The sequence below is a fragment of the Sminthopsis crassicaudata genome, chromosome 1 (genome assembly GCF_048593235.1).
Source record: "Sminthopsis crassicaudata isolate SCR6 chromosome 1, ASM4859323v1, whole genome shotgun sequence".
NCBI lineage: Eukaryota > Metazoa > Chordata > Mammalia > Dasyuromorphia > Dasyuridae > Sminthopsis > Sminthopsis crassicaudata.
In genome coordinates, this window is record NC_133617.1 from 703,626,420 (window position 1) to 703,645,628 (window position 19,209).

Genomic DNA, 19,209 nt, shown 5'->3' on the forward strand with positions numbered 1-19,209 from the left:
TTTAAATTAGCAAAGGAACCATGTGGAATGGGGAAAAGAAACAAATTTTTTTAAAATGATAAATTATACCTAAAAGCCACCAAATTGAGAACCTATCCTGAGCTGTTTTTTCCCCCAATGTTCTTACTGCTATCATGTGTTTTTACATCAATTTTATTTCTGAATATATTCTCCCCACCCATGGAGCAATTCCTTCTAATAAAAATATAAAGAAGACTTGGGAATGAAGCATTTTCAGCAAAAGAGTTTGAGCTGGTGGGACTTGAACTCCCAAAGGTTTTCAGTGATTTGAGCCAGCTCAAGCCTTGCCTGAAGAATTGTTATAGTACTCTGACAGTATACGCTACGCTCCACATCCATAGTTCCCCACCTCTCCTACAAAGGAGGGAGGTACTTTATTTTCACCTCTTTCTGGGATTCACTGTGTATTTTTGACAGATGTTTTGTCTTCTGATTGCTCCCTCCAGCTGGCAACAAGAGAAGTCTGTCTTGGTATCATAGCATGTGGAAGAGGAGCCTGTCATTTACTTTAGGAAGGCAGTTCAGTTGGGACCAGTCAGTCACCAGTGAGGGGGTCATTAGGCTTTGAAAACGCTCTGTTTTTCTCTGATGGCTTTCCTTTGATCTGTGATTGGTTGGTGTCAGAACAGGATGTAGGCTGGTTGCCTCTAAGTTATCCTGCTTTGGGGGAGGGCAGACAATTGCATACATTACAGAGAAGAGAGCAAGCTTTGTCTTGAAACCTCCCTAGTGAATTGGCTGGGGGAAAAAAAGCTTTCCTTGATGGGAGGAACTCGTCGGGCCAGAATGACTACATTTGATGTGTCCTAGAATTATGATGAATAAACGTGGGTGAGTTTTGTGTTAAACTTGGGAATCTGAAGAGTTTTCTTTAGCTTATTTTGGATAAACAGGCTAGGAGGAAGATTTTACTTCATCCCAGTCAGCTAGAAAATTTATCAGTTTAATTTATATTAATATATGGTAAAGGTTGGGTATTGAATTCAAACCAAGCCAGTTCGCACTTGGGAAATATTAATGGTTGCTGATCAAATGGACTTTCCCATCTGAGATCCCTAATCTCACCCATGATGAAAGGGATCGGAAAGTTCTGAGATGAGGCAATACAACATCACATATTCCCCAACACTAAGAACAAAATTTGGAGTAAAAGCTCAATTTACTAATTCTGAATGATTTAAAATAATCATTATTCGGATTCAGTTCTAGTGAAGTTATTTTTTAAAGGCAGCCCCTGGTGTCAGTTTCTATTACCAATTTTTTTTTTTTTTTTAGCAAGCCTGATTCCTCTGAGAGGCATAAAGCATATGACATCATGGTGACATATCCTGTAACTCATCAACTTCGTTTTGATAGCTGTTAGAAGCTGTTCTTGGTCTCTGATGTTTTCATCTTTGCATGGTTTATGATTCTGTTAATTCCCAAGGGGTGGGTGACAAACTTGTCTCATTGCTCTTTTTAACACTTCGTGTCACTTTCTGAGGGAAAAAGAAAAAAAAATTTCCATTATTTATTGCAGTGCCCTGGAAGAGGGTTTTCCTTTCTCTTTGAACGCCTGGCTTATGAATCCCAGCTGCCCTCAGCATTTTCTTTGATTCTTTTCTTCAGTGAAGGAGAGAAGATAAAGGACAATGCTGGGTACGCACTGTACAGGTGCCCGACCAAAGAGTACAATGTATATCTCTATTTGTAGCTCACGACCTAGAACTTCAGCTTTGAGTTTAGACAAACCAAATTCATTCAATGGAAGACTTCTCACAAATTGTTCTCTTTGGCTTGTTTGCACGCATCCTGTTGGACCATATGAGGAAAAAAAAAAAAGACAAAATGAAAAACAAAAGAACATTGAATCAAAACAATATGTCTGAGTATGTTGAAGCCACTGAAATGGCATTAAGCAGGAGCATTTTCATCCCTTATGACAAATAAATGTCCTTCATCCAGAGATCTCCTCCCACTTAATCCCCCATCCTTTTCTGGGTTCCCATTGCAAGAGGAGAGGGACATAGTCTATAAAACCGACAGCACTTCCTATTCCATTTCATCTCAGCTATCTGCGGGCACTGGCTATTACCTCCAATGGAATCATTTGATTCCCTTGCTGCTTCTCCGGCCCCATACTCCAGTCATGCTACTCTATTATTCTTTCACTGCTCTCTCCCCATCTTGCCCTGAAACTCTGTCTGACCCTTTAAACATCCATGTACTCAAAGCACACTTAACCAGGTCAGAATTTGGACTGACTTTTAACACCCTGCAGTCAAGCTCAAGCCAGACTTATAGGAGTAGTAGTATGTACTTATGTAGTTCAAAGGTAGCACAGAGGATTCATGCAGGGACATACTTTCCCTATACCTCTTTGACATGACTAGACTGATAAGTGACAGGATAGGGCATTTCACAAAATGCCACTCTGATAAACTGAAGTATAATTGACCAGAATAGCTTACTTCACAAGGAGAAAAGTCTAAATTAGTTTCAATTTCAAAGTGTTGAGAATTTTAAGAATAGAAACACCTAAAAGTGATTCTCTAACTCTGCAATAGATATATGAGATGCTTTCCTATTTGTCTGCAGTCTTGAAGGCTTTTCAGGATGCTCCAATGAGGATTATAGTCTGAGTGAATTGTTCTTGGCCCAGGGAAGGGGAAACCATATTAGTGTATTATCAGAAGGTGAAATGCAATGAGTGCCTATTAAGCTACTTTTGGGATTTCTGGCTTAAGGAAGAAGAGGATTGTACTAAGAAGTAGTGCTAGGAAGATAAGTTTAGGGCTTTAGAAAACACTCAGGACCTTTGCTTGGCTTTAAGTCCTCTTTTTCCATTAGCTCAGTCTCCAGGGTTAGAAAGGGAATTGGAAACTGAGTCCTGAAAGGCAGATACTCATTCTTGCTACACAAAAGAAAGAGAGCAAATGTGCTTATATAAAGACACAGGTTTTTTGGAGGTTTCTAAGCTCTGGACAATAAAAGCCATGAATGGAATCAAGCCAAGGATAAATCCCATTCCAGTCCTTTGACTTTATCCCAATTTAGCTCCTCTTAGTGATAGCCCAGAAATAATCAACCAAAACAAGAACAGACCAGATGAGCACTTGGCTGCCTTGTATGTAGCACATTGGATGGGGTATGAGTATGGCGCAAGGAAAGATAGTTTTTAATATTCTTTTTATAAATGCATATGTTGGCAATGCTAGCAGACTCCAGTCTCCATGATTTGCAAGAAGCTGTTTTAGTATATTAAGTCACAAAGGCTCCAATAAGTGGTACCTGCAAGAGATAGGAACTTAAGCCCCTATTTAGAGGATAGGAACATCTAATTGGCACTTCCTTTTCACCTGACTTTTGCTTTTGAGGCAGTAAGGTCAAAGAGAAGAACAAAATCAAGTTATAGATTATAGGGATAGCAAGATGGTACAGTGTCCCTGAGTTCAAATGACCTCAGATACTTATTAGCTGGGTGACCCTGGGTAAATCACTTAACCCCAAGTGCCTTCCCAGAAAAAATTAATTAAAGGCTAGAACCATTGACTAGATAGTTGTATATCTTTTCTAATTTATGGTACATTTTTCTTGAGTGGGATTCACAAGACACTCCTTGGAAGATGAAAGGAGAAGAATCATTATCACCAAATATCATAATGGGAATGACCTTGTAGAGCCATGTTATAGGAGTTAGAGCTTTAGAATTTCATAGTCATCTAGTCCTACAACTTTCATCTTAGTCCTATACCCTGAGATTCAGAGAGATACAATTACTTACCCAAGGTCACACAGATAATGAATATTAGACCTTTGGATTCCAAATACCACACACCTATCTGATGCTGTCACTTTATAGATGAGGAAATGAAAGTTCTGAGAACAGAAGTGACTTGTCTTTAACAAATAAATGACAGTAAGGAATAGAGCAGAAGTCACCAGCCTCCCAAGCTACTGTTCTTTCCTTTATACCTTGCTGAGTTAGATAATTAAAAAAGCTTCTGAGGGCAATATCTTTCCCTCCAGACTTTCTTTTGAATTTTCAAAAATAAATTAAATGCTAGTAATAGAAATGGTTTTGGGCTATGACTGCTATGTTCTCCATATGTTTTGGAGATATTATCTGTCATTCATTTAGTGAATTTATTTATTTCTAAAGAAATAGGATCTTAGTAAAATAAATCAGGGCAAAAAGCCACCTGCAATTATCCAATTATCATCAAAGGGTACACAAGCCTATTGAAAGTATGGGTCCAATCAGTTGGAATATTTTTAAGCCCCTGGCATTTTAATAGAAATATTAAGATCTGATGATTCTCAGGGACACCTAATTAAACTATTGCAGCAGAAACTATAATAAGCCACCTTCACCTAAAAGCTAAAGTGAAATCATTCACCCATAGCAGGGAGGGAAACAAAGTCAAAGGTCACATGAGACTAAAGAAATACCCCTGGCCCTAGAACTAGAGGACTTAGATCCAATATTTATCACCCCTATGGTCTTAGATAAAACCATCTAATATGGCACTCAGTTTTTTCATCTGTCTTCATGAACTTGTTTTAGACAGGGGTTTTTGTTATTGTTTGGTTTGGTTTTGTTTTTGGGTGATTGAAAGAGGTTATCAGATAGAAAATTTAACTTTTCAAATTAAGACTAGGAACCATACAATTCCAAAAGATTTGGGATGGAAAGTGACATCCACTTCCAGGGAAAGAACTGGAGATTGAATGTGGATCAAAATATAGTAGTTCTACCATTTTTGTTATTGTTGTTGTTTGCTTTTTTTTTTTTTTTTCTTTTCTCATGCTTTTTCCCCCTCTTCTGATTTTTCTTGCACAGCATGAAGAATATGGAAACACATTTAGAAGAACTGCACATATTTAACCTATATCAGATTGCTTGCTGTCTTGGGGAGAGGAGGAAAGAGGAGAGGGGAAAAAATTTGGAACACAAGATGAATGTTGGAAACTATCTTTGCTTGCTTGTATTTGTGAAAATAAAAAGCTATTAAAATAAAATTTAAAAAAGACTAGGAACCATAAAATTTTATTCCATAAGTGAAATTGACTGTGATAGTTAATAAATTCATGACACTAAATTGGGTAGTACTTTCCCAGTGGAAATTACAACCCTTCTATACTTTCTCATTTTGTGCTCTTCTCAATGAGCAATATTTACTAAGTATCTGCTGTTTCAGGTTCTTAGGCTACAAAAACAACAATTCCTACTGTCATCAAGGTTATATATTAAAGAGGTGGAGTAGGGACTAAGTCAATAATTGTTTGCTAAGTGTCTACTTTGTGTCAGGTATTGTCATAAGTGTTAAGGATGCAAACAAAGGCAAAAGACAATCCCTAAAGGTAATATTATGCAATGTGATGGTGGTCATTTTGTGGGTTAGTGTATTGTGCACTACACGAAGGCTAATCTGTGGCTATCTTTCATATTACACAGTTGGACTTAGAATCTTTTTCTAGTTATCCCTGGCCTTCCCAACTTTTTGCAAGCACATTGTCATTGGTAATTAATTAATTAAATAAGATTATGGGTCTGATCTCCATCTCTCATAAAAAAAGACAATAAGCCATAGAGAAAAAGAATGCTGGACTTGGATTCAGGAAGAATTGTGTACAAATCCCACTGCTGATTGGTTAAGTCATTTAGTCTCTCTCAACCTCAGTTTCCTCATTTGTAAAAATTAGAGTTGGACTTAAATGAGGGTTGGCATCTAAGGCATCCCTAAAAATGTGATTTTTATCCTATCATCTTAAGAGGATAATGATATCTGTAGCACCCTACCTCACAGGGCTATTATGAGACTCAAATGGAATAATGTATTTGTAAAATACTTTGAAGACTTTAAAGTATTATTTAAATGCCACTTGTTTTTATTGTTATGTATTGTAATATATAGTTATATTGTATATTATTAGATTGCTTTCTCACTTAGGTTATTATTGTTCTGTATTGTTAGATTTAGCTTCCCCCTATTGCTGAAAAGAACTTGCTGCTTGATGAGGTAAAACATATTTTATTAATGCCACTTTTTAAAGTAAGGGCAGCCTATGTGCCCAGGCTTGCACAAGAAAAGGAATAAACTATAATACTAACCTGTTAATGGGCTTGATCTTAGCAAAAGGCCTAGAGATTCAGGATTCAGGGGTGGACTGAGAGTGGATCATCAAAATTGCCCATTTAGCTCATGAATCACACAATCCTGCTTGCTCTGACATGATCTGTGTCTATCAAACATACTGTAATGGAGCTATTTATTCTGGAATGATTTAGGCTGGTAAATATAACAAAAAACTTCCTCAGGCAATTAGGTCAATGGGCAAGGCATCTATTTGTTATCTTCGCTGTTACTTAAGAAAGCCATCTTGGTTGGATGAGTTCTAAGGATCAGTCTTGGGAATGTGAAGTCTGCCTAAGATCTGCCTGACTAGAACAGCAGTAGAACCCAGAGAGTGACTGTGCAAAAGAAGGATATCACCCTAGTCCAAAGGACTTGACTTCTGTCTTATCTTTTGATCCTCAATACATTGGTGCTATATCTATTGCATGTGGACTGCTCTTCTTGTCAAGGAGAACTCAGAGCCCCCATAATAATTTTAGGGGTTGACTTGTCTCTGGAATTTGCTCCCACAAGAGCCAAGCTTCTCATGTTACTTTTTTTTGATGACTTTGTAAAAAGAACAAAACAAGAAAAAACACAGAATGAAGGGAGAACCTATGCCATTTGCAGCCTCCTTTCTCCATTCCACCATCCAGTCCATCCTCTCCCAATCATCTGTAGAAGCATCAGAAAATCATCTTAGCCTACCGTTTTCCACTTCATACTTTCCACTGGAGCCAGCTCCTCCAACATAAAAACTGCATTTTCACCCTCTCCCCTTGAGACAGGAAGACAAATCTTAATTAAGTGGTATGTCCTACCATCCCATATCCAAGATTGGAAGGCTGCCATGTAGGTCTAGGGAGACTAGGACTCTTGCCTCTTCTCTTGTCTTCTCAACTTGGCTCCAGATGGGATGAAATACTTAAATAATGCAGACAAAGAGCACACAGAGAAGTGGACTGGTCCTCAGTGATAAGGGCCCATAGAGCTTTCTCTGTAAACAGTATTTTAGAGTCAAAAGGAAAAGCTGTTGCTTTTGTATTTGTATTTGCTTTTGTATTTGTAACAACAAATCTATTGCTTTGGAGTTAGAAGAAGTGGATTCAAATCCAGACTGTCCCTGAATACCAGGGTAACCCTTGGCAAACCTTTTCATTTCTCTGGGCCTCAGTTTCTTAATCTATAACTTGGTGGTAGAGAGGAGGAATTGTCCTTCTAGTCCTAAATCTATGATATTAAGCTCCATTTTTAAAAATGTACCAAATAAACCCTCTGAACTTTTCTGTTTATCAATGATATATACTTCTCTTTTTAAATTTTGACTTTTTTCTAAATTACATATAAACACAATTTTTTAAACATTTGTTTTTAAAGTTTTTGAGTTCCAAATTCTCTATCTCCCTCCACCTCTCCTTCTCCTTGAGAAGGCAAGCAACTTGATAGAGATTACATATGTGTATTCATGCCAGACAAATAGCATATATTTCAATGGTGCATCTCACTTCTAATACCAGATTTACTGCTCAGGTTCAAGAACATATTTGACAAAGTTCACAATGTATAATTCAACTACATTTTTATTTATCAATGGTCAAATGGCATATAAATGTTCAAGGGGTAAGACAAAAGTTGAGGCAGGTGATTCCAGGAAAAATTGTACTAGGGTGATTTTGGTGGGGATATGGTCCTCTAGGATTGTACTTCAGGTCCAAGGATACACCAGCCAATCAGAACTTATAAGTGACCCTAGGATGGGTCCACACTCTGAAGTGACCCATCCAGTCAAGATAATGAGCTTTTTCTATCCAGGAGTTAATGACCTTCATATAAGTTCCAGACAGTATGTGGAATCCTTACCAAACAGCCACTTTACAAAATCTTACACAAGTAGGCAACTTTTCACAAAAATATACTATAGGAGATCACAACTTTATAACCACGACTGACTGAAAATGTAGAGAATAAAAGAATCCACAGTGCTTATTATTTGTTGTTCACTATGCATGACCCCATTATTTGGGGTTTTCTTGGCAAAGATACTGAAATGGTTTGCCATTTCTTTCTCCAATTCATTTTACAGATGAGGAAACAGGCAGACAGAATTAAATAACTTGCCCAGGGTCACACAGATAGTAAATGTCTTCTTGACTCTAAGCCCAGCGCTCTATTCACTGTACCATCTTATTATTTACTTTTTAAAATGTACTTTACTGTGAACCACCACATAGAATCCCCAATCCCTCTATTTTTGTCTGCCTGCATTTTTTATTTCCTTCACAGGTAAATTGTATACTATTTCAAAGTTCAATTATTTTGGGCAGCAAAATAACCATATGGACATGTATACATATATTGTATTTAACATATACTTTAACATATTTAACATGTATTGGTTAACCTGCCATCTGGGGGAGGGAATGGGGGGAAGGAGGGGAAAAATTGGAGCAAAAGGTTTTGTAATTGTCAATGCTGAAAAATTACCCATGCATATATCTGGTAAATAGAAAGCTATAATAAAAAAAATAAAATTTACTTCACAATTTATTTTTATTTATTTACTTTTTTAAAAAGCATTTGATCTGATTGAGCAAAGTGATTTTATTCCAACAAGATATTTCTTATAAAATATTAAAGTCATACAAAATTTCTTAAAAGATGTAGCAAAACACTAATATCCCACCCAGGGAGGAGTAGCTGTAGTGGTCTAATTCTAACCCATTTTAGTCCTCAAGTAGTTTAGATGTGATACCAAAATAAAATGAAATGCTTGATAATCATTCAGCAATCAACAAAAGGGAAGTTTACTTAGCTGGAACTGTCATCAAGTGAACAAGCATTTATTAAGTGTCTATTGTATCTCCAGTTTATCCTGTCTAGATCTTATTAGTACATAGTTGTTTTCATCATGGTCTCTCCCATTAGACTATGAGATTCTTGAAAGTAGGGACTGGCTTTTGACTCAAATTTTTTAGTACTTACTACAGTACCTGTCACATAGTGGGTGGGTACTTTGTTGACAAAGTGCTACAGATACAAAGAAAAATAAAAAGTATAAATAAAACAATCCCTACTCTCTAGTAGCTTACTGTTTAATGAGAGAAACAATACACCAAGATCTATGTATAAAACAAGCTATATGCAGAATTTTTTAGAAATTATCTCAGAGGGAAGGCACTAAAAATAAGGAGGACTGGAAAAGATAGAATTTTAGTTGAGACTTAAAGGAAGTCCAGAAAGGCAGGAGACAAAAATAAGAAAAAAGAGAGATCTAAGCATAAGAAATAGTCAGTGAAAGTGAACAGAGTCAAGAGATAGAGTACTTTGTGCTGGAACAGTAAGGAAGTCTGTATAACTGGTATGAGAAGACTAGAGAGTTAGGAGGGAAAAGGTTATAAAAGGCTCTAAAGACAACAGAAGATCTTGCATTTTATCATGAGGTAATAGGGAGCTTATCAAATTGGAGTGATGACATGGACAGACCTGGGCCTTCTGAAGATCAGGATGAATGAAGGATGAGCTGGTATGGGGAAAGACTTGAGATAAGAGATCATCCAGTTTGCCATTGCACTAGCTCCTACACAGAGTGATGCGGACTTGCAGAGAAAGGTTACAAGGAAACAACATTCCACTAGGTTATATGTAGGTGTCCCACCACCTCCCTCCCCTCCAAAAGGAAATAAATGTCTTTAGGCATTTCCTTAGTCATCTGGGCAAGTATATTCTTTCAAAAAGTCACCAAGCCTGAAGAATCCCATCTTTATTTATGGATTATCTTTTGATGCTCTCAGGGAAACAAGAAGCCACAGCAACATGATCTGAATTCACCAGGAAAGTGTCTGAGGCTTAGTCCCTTGAGAAAGTCAAAACTGAAGATCAGTCTCCTTGACTTTTTTTTTTAATTAATTTTTATAATTATAACATTTTTATTTGACAGTACATATGCATAGGTAATTTTTTTAACAACAATTTAATTAATATATTAATTATATATTAATTAATTTAATTAATATATTAATTATATATTAATTATATTAACAATATAATTAATTTTTATAATTATAACATTTTTATTTGACAGTACATATGCATAGGTAATTTTTTTTTTTTTTACAACATTATCCCTTGTACTCCCTTCTGTTCTGAATTTTTCCCCTCTTTCCCTCCACCCCCTCCCCTAGATGGCAGGCATTCCCATACATATGAAATATGTTATAGTATATCCTAGGTACAATATATATGTGCAGAACCGAATTTTGTTGTTGTTGTTGTTGTTGCAAAGGAAGAATTGTATTCGGAAGGTAAAAATAATCTGGGAAGAAAAACAAACAAACAAAAATGCTCACAGTTTATACTAATTTCCCAGTGTTCCTTTTCTGGATGTAGCTGATTCTGTCCATCATTGATCAATTGGAATTGGATTAGCTCTTCCCTATGTTGAAGATATCCACTTCCATCAGAATACATCCTCATACAGAATCATTGTTGAAGTGTATAATGATCTTCTGGTTCTGCTCATTTCACTTAGCATCAGTTGATGTCTCTCCAAGCCTCTCTGTATTTCTCCTGTTGGTCATTTCTTACAGAACAATAATATTCCGTAACATTCATATACCATAATTTACCCAACCATTCTCCAATTGATGGACATCTGTTCATTTTCCAGTTTCTAGCCACTATGAAAAGAGCTGCCACAAACATTTTGGCACATACAGGACCCTTTCCCTTCTTTAGTATTTCCTTGGGATGTAAGCCCAGTAGTAGCACTGCTGGGTCAAAGGGTATGCACAGTTTGATAACTTTTTGGGCATAATTCCAGATTGCTCTCCAGAATGGTTGGATTCTTTCACAACTCCACCAACAATGCATCAGTGTCCCAGTTTTCCCACAGCCCCTCCAACATTCATCGTTATTTGTTCCTGTCATCTTAGCCAATCTGACAGGTGTATAGTGGTATCTCAGAGTTGTCTTAATTTGCATTTCTCTGATCAATAGTGATTTGGAACACTTTCATATGAGTGGAAATAGTTTTAATTTCATCATCTGAAAATTGTCTGTTCATATCCTTTGACCTTTTATCAATTGGAGAATGGCTTCATTTTTTATAAATTAAAGTCAATTCTCTGTATATTTTGGAGATGAGGCCTTTATCAGAACCTTTATCTGTAAAAATGTTTTCCCAATTTGTTACTTCCCTTCTAATCTTGTTTGTATTTGTTTTGTTTGTGCAGAAACTTTTTAATTTGGTGTAATCAACATTTTCTATTTTGTGATCAATAATGGTCTCTAGTTCTCCTTTGGACACAAATTCCTTCCTCCTCCACAAGTCTGAGAGGTAAAGTATCCTATGTTCCTCTAATTTATTTATGATTTCATTCTTTATGCTTAAATCTTGGACCCATTTTGATCTTATCTTAGTATGTGGTGTTAAATGTGGGTCCATGTCTAGTTTCTGCCATCTCCTTGATTTTTATTAAAAGAACTAGCTTAAGGTGTAATGGGGGTGGTAGAGGAGGACGTTGGTGTATCACACATCCTGGAAAAGCATTTGATGCTATTATGGAGGATGTTCAACACAAAATCCAAATGTAAGGATTCTCTCTAGATTATGAATTGCTCCAGATGCCTATCAATGTTTGCAGATAACATTTTTACTAATCGCTCCAAGCTCTGGAATATTGCAGAACCTCCAAAACAGAATCTATAAGCACTCAAGGTTTGCCTTAGCTAGATACAAAAATATACTTGATTTCTCTTATGACCTATTAAAGGAGAGAGAAGAGAGTAATAGTCTCATCTATAAAATATAGCCATTGCCCTAGATGTTTCTAAGGTCTTTTACAAAGCTATAGAGAAAATGTGAGGCTTGTGTTACAGACACACACATACACACAAACACATCTCAAATAAACATATATTTCACATACACACACATGCTACTGAGGCTCCAGGTAAATAGAAATTTTCATGTGATCCCTCTATGTTTTCTTGAGCCTAGAGCAACACTGTAATCTCCTTGTAAAAGGATTTTCCAGAAGGTTCCCATTTGTCTGCCATTTGTCCTAGCTCTCCTGTCAGATGCTGGAAGAACCATTACCACAATTAAGGGGAAGCAGCAGCTGCAGCATCCTTTGGGACAAGCCTTGGCAGAGACATTCTCCAAAATCCTATTCTTACAAATTTTAAAATGCTATAAAAACCTATTATTGTTATGTATTATTATTTATTGCATCATTATTAATATTGCTTATTAATAATATTAATTCTGGACCAGATTTGTTTTCTATCTTGTTGATTTTATTAGTATTCTTCATTGATCTACTTCAGGTTATAAGGGAAAGGACTAAGCATTTATTAAGCACCTACTACGTACCAGGTACTATACGAAATACTTTACTAATATCACCTTTGTATTATTCTGGACGTTGGCCCTGCCAAAGGCAAACCCAGACTTGTATCCTTGTTCTCATCTCCTTTACTCCAGTAGATTCTTGCTATATTTATAGTTTCTTCCTTCTTTCCCACTTCTCTCTCAATTTCTGTTGCCTCTTTCCCTGCTGCTTACAAACAGGTCCAAAGTTTTCCATCAAACAAAAACAATTAAAAAACCACCCTTCTCCCAAGCTTCCCTCTCACAGCCAAATTCACAGAAATAATCATTGGCTCTTCTTACTTTCGTTCTTTAATACTTCTCTTTTAACCCCATCTAGTCTGAGGGCACACCCCACTTTTACCCACCAGCACTGAAATTGCTCTTTCCAAGGTTAGTTACTAATGATGGCCAAACTGCTGAATCTGAAACCTCATCCCCTGGACTTCTCTCCAGCTTTTCACACTATTATCAACCTTTTTCTCTTGAATATTCATTCTCCCATGGCTTCCTGGAGTCACCCCCTGACCAGTCTTTCTTTGATAGTTCATTACTTATCTCTTGATCTCCAAGCAAAAGTTTCTGTCTAAGGCTGTGCAATGGGCCATCTTCTCTATATTTCTTCCCTTAATGATAGCATTAGCTCCCAAGAGTTCAATGACCACATCTATGCAGACAGTTTCTAAATCTTCCAATCCAACTGATTTCCAAACTTCATTTCCAACTACCTGCTGGACATTTCCTCCAGTTATCCTGTAGGCATTTCCAACTCAACTTGGGCAGAGTTGAGTTCCTTTTCCCAAAATCTGTCCCTTCTCCAGCCTTTCCTGTTTCTATTGAGGATCATTTGCTTCGGCTCTGTTGTTCAGGGCTGAAGAACATGGCAGACTTCCATTTCAAAACACTCATGTCCTTCATTTCAGCCCTGAGCCAGCACAAGGCTGGAAACAACCAGGCTCCAAATTGCTCTCAGCTTCTGGGATTCAAACAAAAACCAGTTAGATACATGCAATGTATGTTATAGCTTATTCCCTTCCAAGCCATAAGCACCATATTGGACAAATCCTATGCCTGAAGTATTCCAGAGCTAAGTAATACCAGCTCTTGTTGACTGCTAAAATAGTGTGAGCATTTACATCTCAGAACTGTAAAAAGCCTTCAAATTAGGGTATGATTTTTTGTTTTATTGATTGTCTAGAGTCCAGGGATTCTCAAACTACAGCCTGAGGGCCAGATGCTGCCCGCTGGGTTATGGCAAATGGGCTGAGGGACGGAGACAGAGTGTGAGTTTTTGTTTTTACTATAGTCCGGCCTCCCAACAGTTTGAGGGACAGTGAACTGGCCCCTATTTAAAAAGTTTGAAGATCACTGGCTAGACTTAAGAAGGTAATAGAGAAAATGCTAACATAGTAATTCAGATTAAATGCAAAAGTTATGGTAAATACATTATTTTTCAGACTGCTGGTTATTAAATCCCTACCCTTGTCTTATCTAAGTTTTGTGTCTTCCCCAGGGACTTGCACATGCTCCTTAGATAGTAGACTCTTGTGATAGTCTAGAAAAACCCTGCGTTTTCTGAGTCTATTTTTCTTATAATAGACTGCCTCTGTTTAACACCATGAATAGAGTGTTGGGCCTAGAGTCAAATGCAGCCTCAGAAAATTATGAGCTGTGTGATCTTGGTCAAGTCACTTCAGTTGAAATCTAGCCTCAGAAATCTAGCTTGTTCACCTAATCTCAAACTCAGTTTCTCTCTCTATAAATGAGCATAATATTAGCACCTATTGTGCTAAGGAGGAAATTATACATACATATACACAGTGGTATATGTATGTGTGTGTATGTATATATTGTATATACATACACACACATACCTCTGTGTAAATATAAATATATGTTTATATATATACATACACCCATATGTGTATATATAAATATACATATATATGCATATATACATACACACATATACCTATATACCTATGTATATATAAATATATGTATACATATGCATACATGTAAAGGGCTAGAACTGAGCAGATACACTTAATGTAAGGTAATCTAGCACTTAAGGCTAATTACCAATTGGACAATTCTCTATTAACATATGCTTGGAGGATGACCCTACTCAACTCAGTGCTGGCTCGATCTGTGGATGTGGACAAAGAAGGGGAAGGGAGATCAGAGGATGGAGTAGGACAAGCGGGATCATTCTTTAGTGGTGGAGAGAGAGAAAGGAGGTGTGGAGATTCCTATATCTAATCCCTTGACGGGGACCCCAAAAGACCAAGAATAAAAACTTTTGCTTATCCTGACTCTAGCTGATTCTAAGATATCCCGGGTACTAACATGGTCACAACATACATCTATATATATATATATATATACATATACATATATACATACATACACACCCCTATATGTGTATATGTAAATGTAAATATATGTATATACTTACATATATGTATATATGTGTGTGTGTGTAAAGCCCTTTGAAAATCTTTGAATGCTATTTAGAGAGCATGTTGGCTATCCCTACCTTGAAGACTGATAAAAGTAGAGTGCCTGACTCAGTTGGACTTAGGGATGCTATAGGTCCGGGGCTCTCCAGGGTTAATAAAATAATAACCACAAGAAAAAGGAAACAGGGTCTGCAGCTAGTTAGAACTCAGCCTCCAGACATAGGGGATTTATCATTCTGCTTCCCAGGTGCACCACTAGCCTTTCCAAGCCTTCCTTTCTCATCAGTAAACTGCTCCAGGTGACAGAAATGTGTAAATCATAGTAATATTCCCCATATATTTCTCTTCCCTGTCTTCAAGGGATTCTGAAGGGAAGTCCTCAACTAAAATTTTGGCCATGTTGGTGGTGAGTCATTTATTATATCAACCTAGCCCTTTGCAATCTGACCCCAACTTAACCTTCTAATTTCATGGCTGCCACTTTTCATGGTCTGGCACAAAGGGCATGTGGAGTGGGAGAACGTGGATATGAATCTCATCTTTGCTGATTTCTGTCTCTGTGACCATCAGCAACTTACTTGCCTTCTTTCTGGACCTGATTTCCTCATCTCTAAAATGAAAGGTTTGTTGTTCTGTTGTATGTAACTCTTCATGACTACACTAAGGTTTTCTTGGCAAAGATATTGGAGTGATTTATTATTTCCTTGTCCATTTTACAGATTAGGAAACAGAGTTCTAAGATTACCCAGCTACTAAATCTGAGACCACATTTGAACTCAGGTCCTTCTTGTTAAGGACCATGCCTAAGTGTGAAGGGGCAGGTCGTTTCTCCAAAAGCCTCCACAGCTATGAATCATAACATACTTGAAGGAATTGCAAGTCAGTCTTTACTGACGCAGATGTTGCTTGTGAACTGGGAATAAAATAAATTGGAGGCAGAGGGAAGAGGAGAGAGAGGTCAGAGAATGCAACTGCCTCTCAATCTCCTTGTATCATCATCATCCTCTCACGTGAAGGGATCCATTCTGCTGATCTGAGTTGGATCTCCAGCAGCCACTGGCAGGTGGCTCTCATAATATCCAGCAATCCCTAGCAGGTTGCTCCCGTATCTCAACACCTTCTGACTTTAGGTCCTGAACTCTATCTGTTGCATCACCAGGCTGCCTATCTACATTCTGATCACCCATTAAGGGTCAACTCTAGTCTCACCTCCTGGGGAAACCATTGCTTAATGGCCCCTGGCTGAATAAATCATTTCTTCCTCTGAACTCTCTCAGCTTTGTGTCCCTTATGGCAAAATGATGACATCTACCTAGAGATCTTGAACATTATATTACTTAAGTCTTTTAGGATTCTTTGGTCATTTATCAACTTTTGGAACATTTTCTTGTCTTCCTCTCCTTTAATTAGATTGTAGCATCTTTAGGGCAAGATTTAGGTTTTGTATGAGATACTGTCTACAATACCTTTTAATTTTGATACCATTTCACTCTGCTTTAAGTTACCATTAGGAACTTTCACCACTTCAAAAAAAATTTTTAAATGTGTGTATGTGTGTGTGTGTGTGTGTGTGTGTGAATAGTCCTTTGGGATTGGTAATCTGATCCAAACTGGAAAAGGGAGACCTTTGTTCTTGGCTCAGGCCTGCCATAAGGAAGAGGCAATAACTCACATTTACAGAGCATTTGGCATAAGCTTTGGGGAACCTCACAACAACTTTGTGGAACATGGGACAACAGATAAAACAGCAGTCCTTGAATAAAAACAGTCTGGGGTCCACTGTATGACCTAAGTCAAGTCAATTCACTTCTCTAAGTTTCTTCATATGTGAACAAGGAAATAATTCTGTTTCGCATTTGTTTAGTTCTTCCAAGTGCTTTAGGAAACACATAGCTATTAAAATTCTCATTTTACAGAAGAAGAAAGGCAGGTTCAACAAGTAAATGACAAAGCCATTACTAGAACCAAACCTAATACCTTCTATTTCTCCAGGGTACTGCTTAGATAGTGTATACAAAAGCCCTTTGCAAAGTCCTAGGTAAACATGAGTCATTAATCGCTACAGTTCCTACTAAATTCATTAGTAGTTATGTCATTATTAGCAACAGAGAACACATTTACCTGTTGGTAGGCTAGTAAGGAATGAAAGGGGACTAGGTGACTCAATGGAAACAGGAAGATTTGAGTTCAAATGTGGCCTCAGACACTTAATAGCTATGTTTACTCTTAAGCTACTGGAGAAGGAAATGGCAACCCACTAGGGTAAAAAAAAAAAAAACAAGCTCCATGGACAGCATTGGAGTGCTATGATCCAGAAAAGGGTCATGAAGAGTGTGGGTATGATAACTAGATAACTAGACTAGGTAAACTACTATATATGTAGTATAGATAACAACTATATATATATATATATATATATATATATATATATAAACTATATAAAGTCATCTTCTTTTCAAGGGAAAAGATAAAAAAACCAAGGATTTAGACTAGATAACAACAATATGGCAGCGTTATGGATACAGTCTGAGTCCTGGAATTGTGAAGTTCAAGTCCAGCCTCAGACAAGTACTAGCTGTACTAAACTTAGCTTTTTGTTTGCCTCAATGTAAGGATCAAATGAGCTAAACATTTTGTTAAACACTTAGCACAGTGCCTGGCACATAATGGGAGCTTACCAAAATGCTTGTTTTCTAGTTTGCCTTGCCTTTCTGACAAGAGTAGAGATAATTCCTTCAGACAGGTGCGCAAGTACCCCACTTATCCTTGACAAAAGAGGGGGTATCTCAGAAGGACTCAGGATACCCCTCATAATCTCTTCTGTGGCTTCAGGTCTGCTGTCACTGTGTTTGCAGAAGGCTTAGTATCCAAGAAGGACCATCTCTGCCTGTGGACAGCTTCCCATATTTCAGGATTGAACTCAAATGTCACCTCCTCTCCGAAGTCTTCCCTGATTCTACTCCCTTCCTTTATCCCTCATCTGAAAGTGATTTCTCTTCCATTGGTTTGGAAATACTTTTGACTTCTCTTAGGAACTTCTATGTAATAGAAGTTTGTACATAAAGTTTATTGGTGTATGTGAGCTGGTAGCATGAGGCAATAACCAGCTTTGTTTTCAGGAAGATTGGGTCAAATCCCAGTTTTCCCACATATAGTATTGACTAGTTCTGTGCCCATGGAAAAGTCACAGTGCCCCAGGCACTAATGATTGTAAGTTGCAAGTGAATTGCCATTGGTATCCTCTGGAGGTGGTTTCCACCTGGGGAATTCCCTGCCCTGATGAAATCACAAATCCAGATTGAAGGGGGAAAAAAGCTTTTGTCCTACTAGATTACAGATTCCCTTTGGGTAAATTCAGTCTGATTCATTTTTGTATAGCCTCCCCTCACCCAGTACTCTTGGTGGGTGCTTAGTTAATTTCTGTTGAATGAATAAATCACTGATCCCAAGGTCCATATTCTACCAGTTGGTTTTTTTTTAATGACCCTTAAGAGAGTGGACAAAGGAGGCTCTTTGTAAATTAGCTATGAAACTTGAAAAACCCCTCTTTGTTTTGGTACCAAGCATCTTCCCCTCCTTCCTTCTCCAAAAAAGACTTAAATTTTGTCCGTCTTTCTTTGTTCATAATCAAATCCCAAAGGCATCAGGCCCTTGTTTTAAATGGTCTAAAAACGAGAAAAAGAGTATTTTTATTTGCCAATATTCCCATATTTGTCATCGTACGCAGAGCATATGAGATGGGAAGCATTTGTCCAATTTCCCAATAACTCTGCTAAAAAGACATTGTCTGTGAATGCTTGACTTTACATATGGCTACAATTAACTTTGAAGAGAACCTGCCTTCTGAGGAATTATTTTGGATTCAACTTATTATAAAATTGTTACTCATCCAGTTCTTGTTGTACATTCTTACCTCTGAAAGTGTTTCCTTGCAGGAACAGAACAAGGCATGCTTTCTAGGGCAATTGCTTTATTTGCAAAGATGCCTGAAGGCTAGAAATCAGAGTCCTTTTTTTCTTTCTTATTTTACTCTTACCAGACATAGGTGGTAGAAAGAGCAGAAAGGCAGCTTAGCTCTTGGCTTCCCCCTATCACTATCATCATTTTATCCTATCTCTTGTTCATACCTGTTGCTTGCAGATTGCCTCCTCCATTAAATTGTGAGCTCTTTGAGAGTCAGCCATAGCTTTGTATTTCTTTATATCCCAGTTAATAGGGTGCCCTGCACATCATAGGTTCTTAATATATACTTGTTGGC

The 19,209-nt window shown here is 37.4% G+C and overlaps 1 protein-coding gene across 1 annotated transcript in view; it reads left to right on the plus strand.

Annotated features, from left to right (window-relative positions):
• The first annotated feature begins 714 nt into the window (after positions 1 to 714).
• VGLL4 (vestigial like family member 4) overlaps positions 715 to 19,209 on the plus strand; it is a 201,168-nt gene continuing 182,673 nt past the window's right edge. Inside the window, exon 1 of the mRNA XM_074283898.1 lies at positions 715 to 852. Coding sequence (XP_074139999.1) covers positions 821 to 852 — 32 coding nt within the window. The 5' untranslated portion in view covers positions 715 to 820. The remainder of the gene's footprint in view (positions 853 to 19,209) is intronic.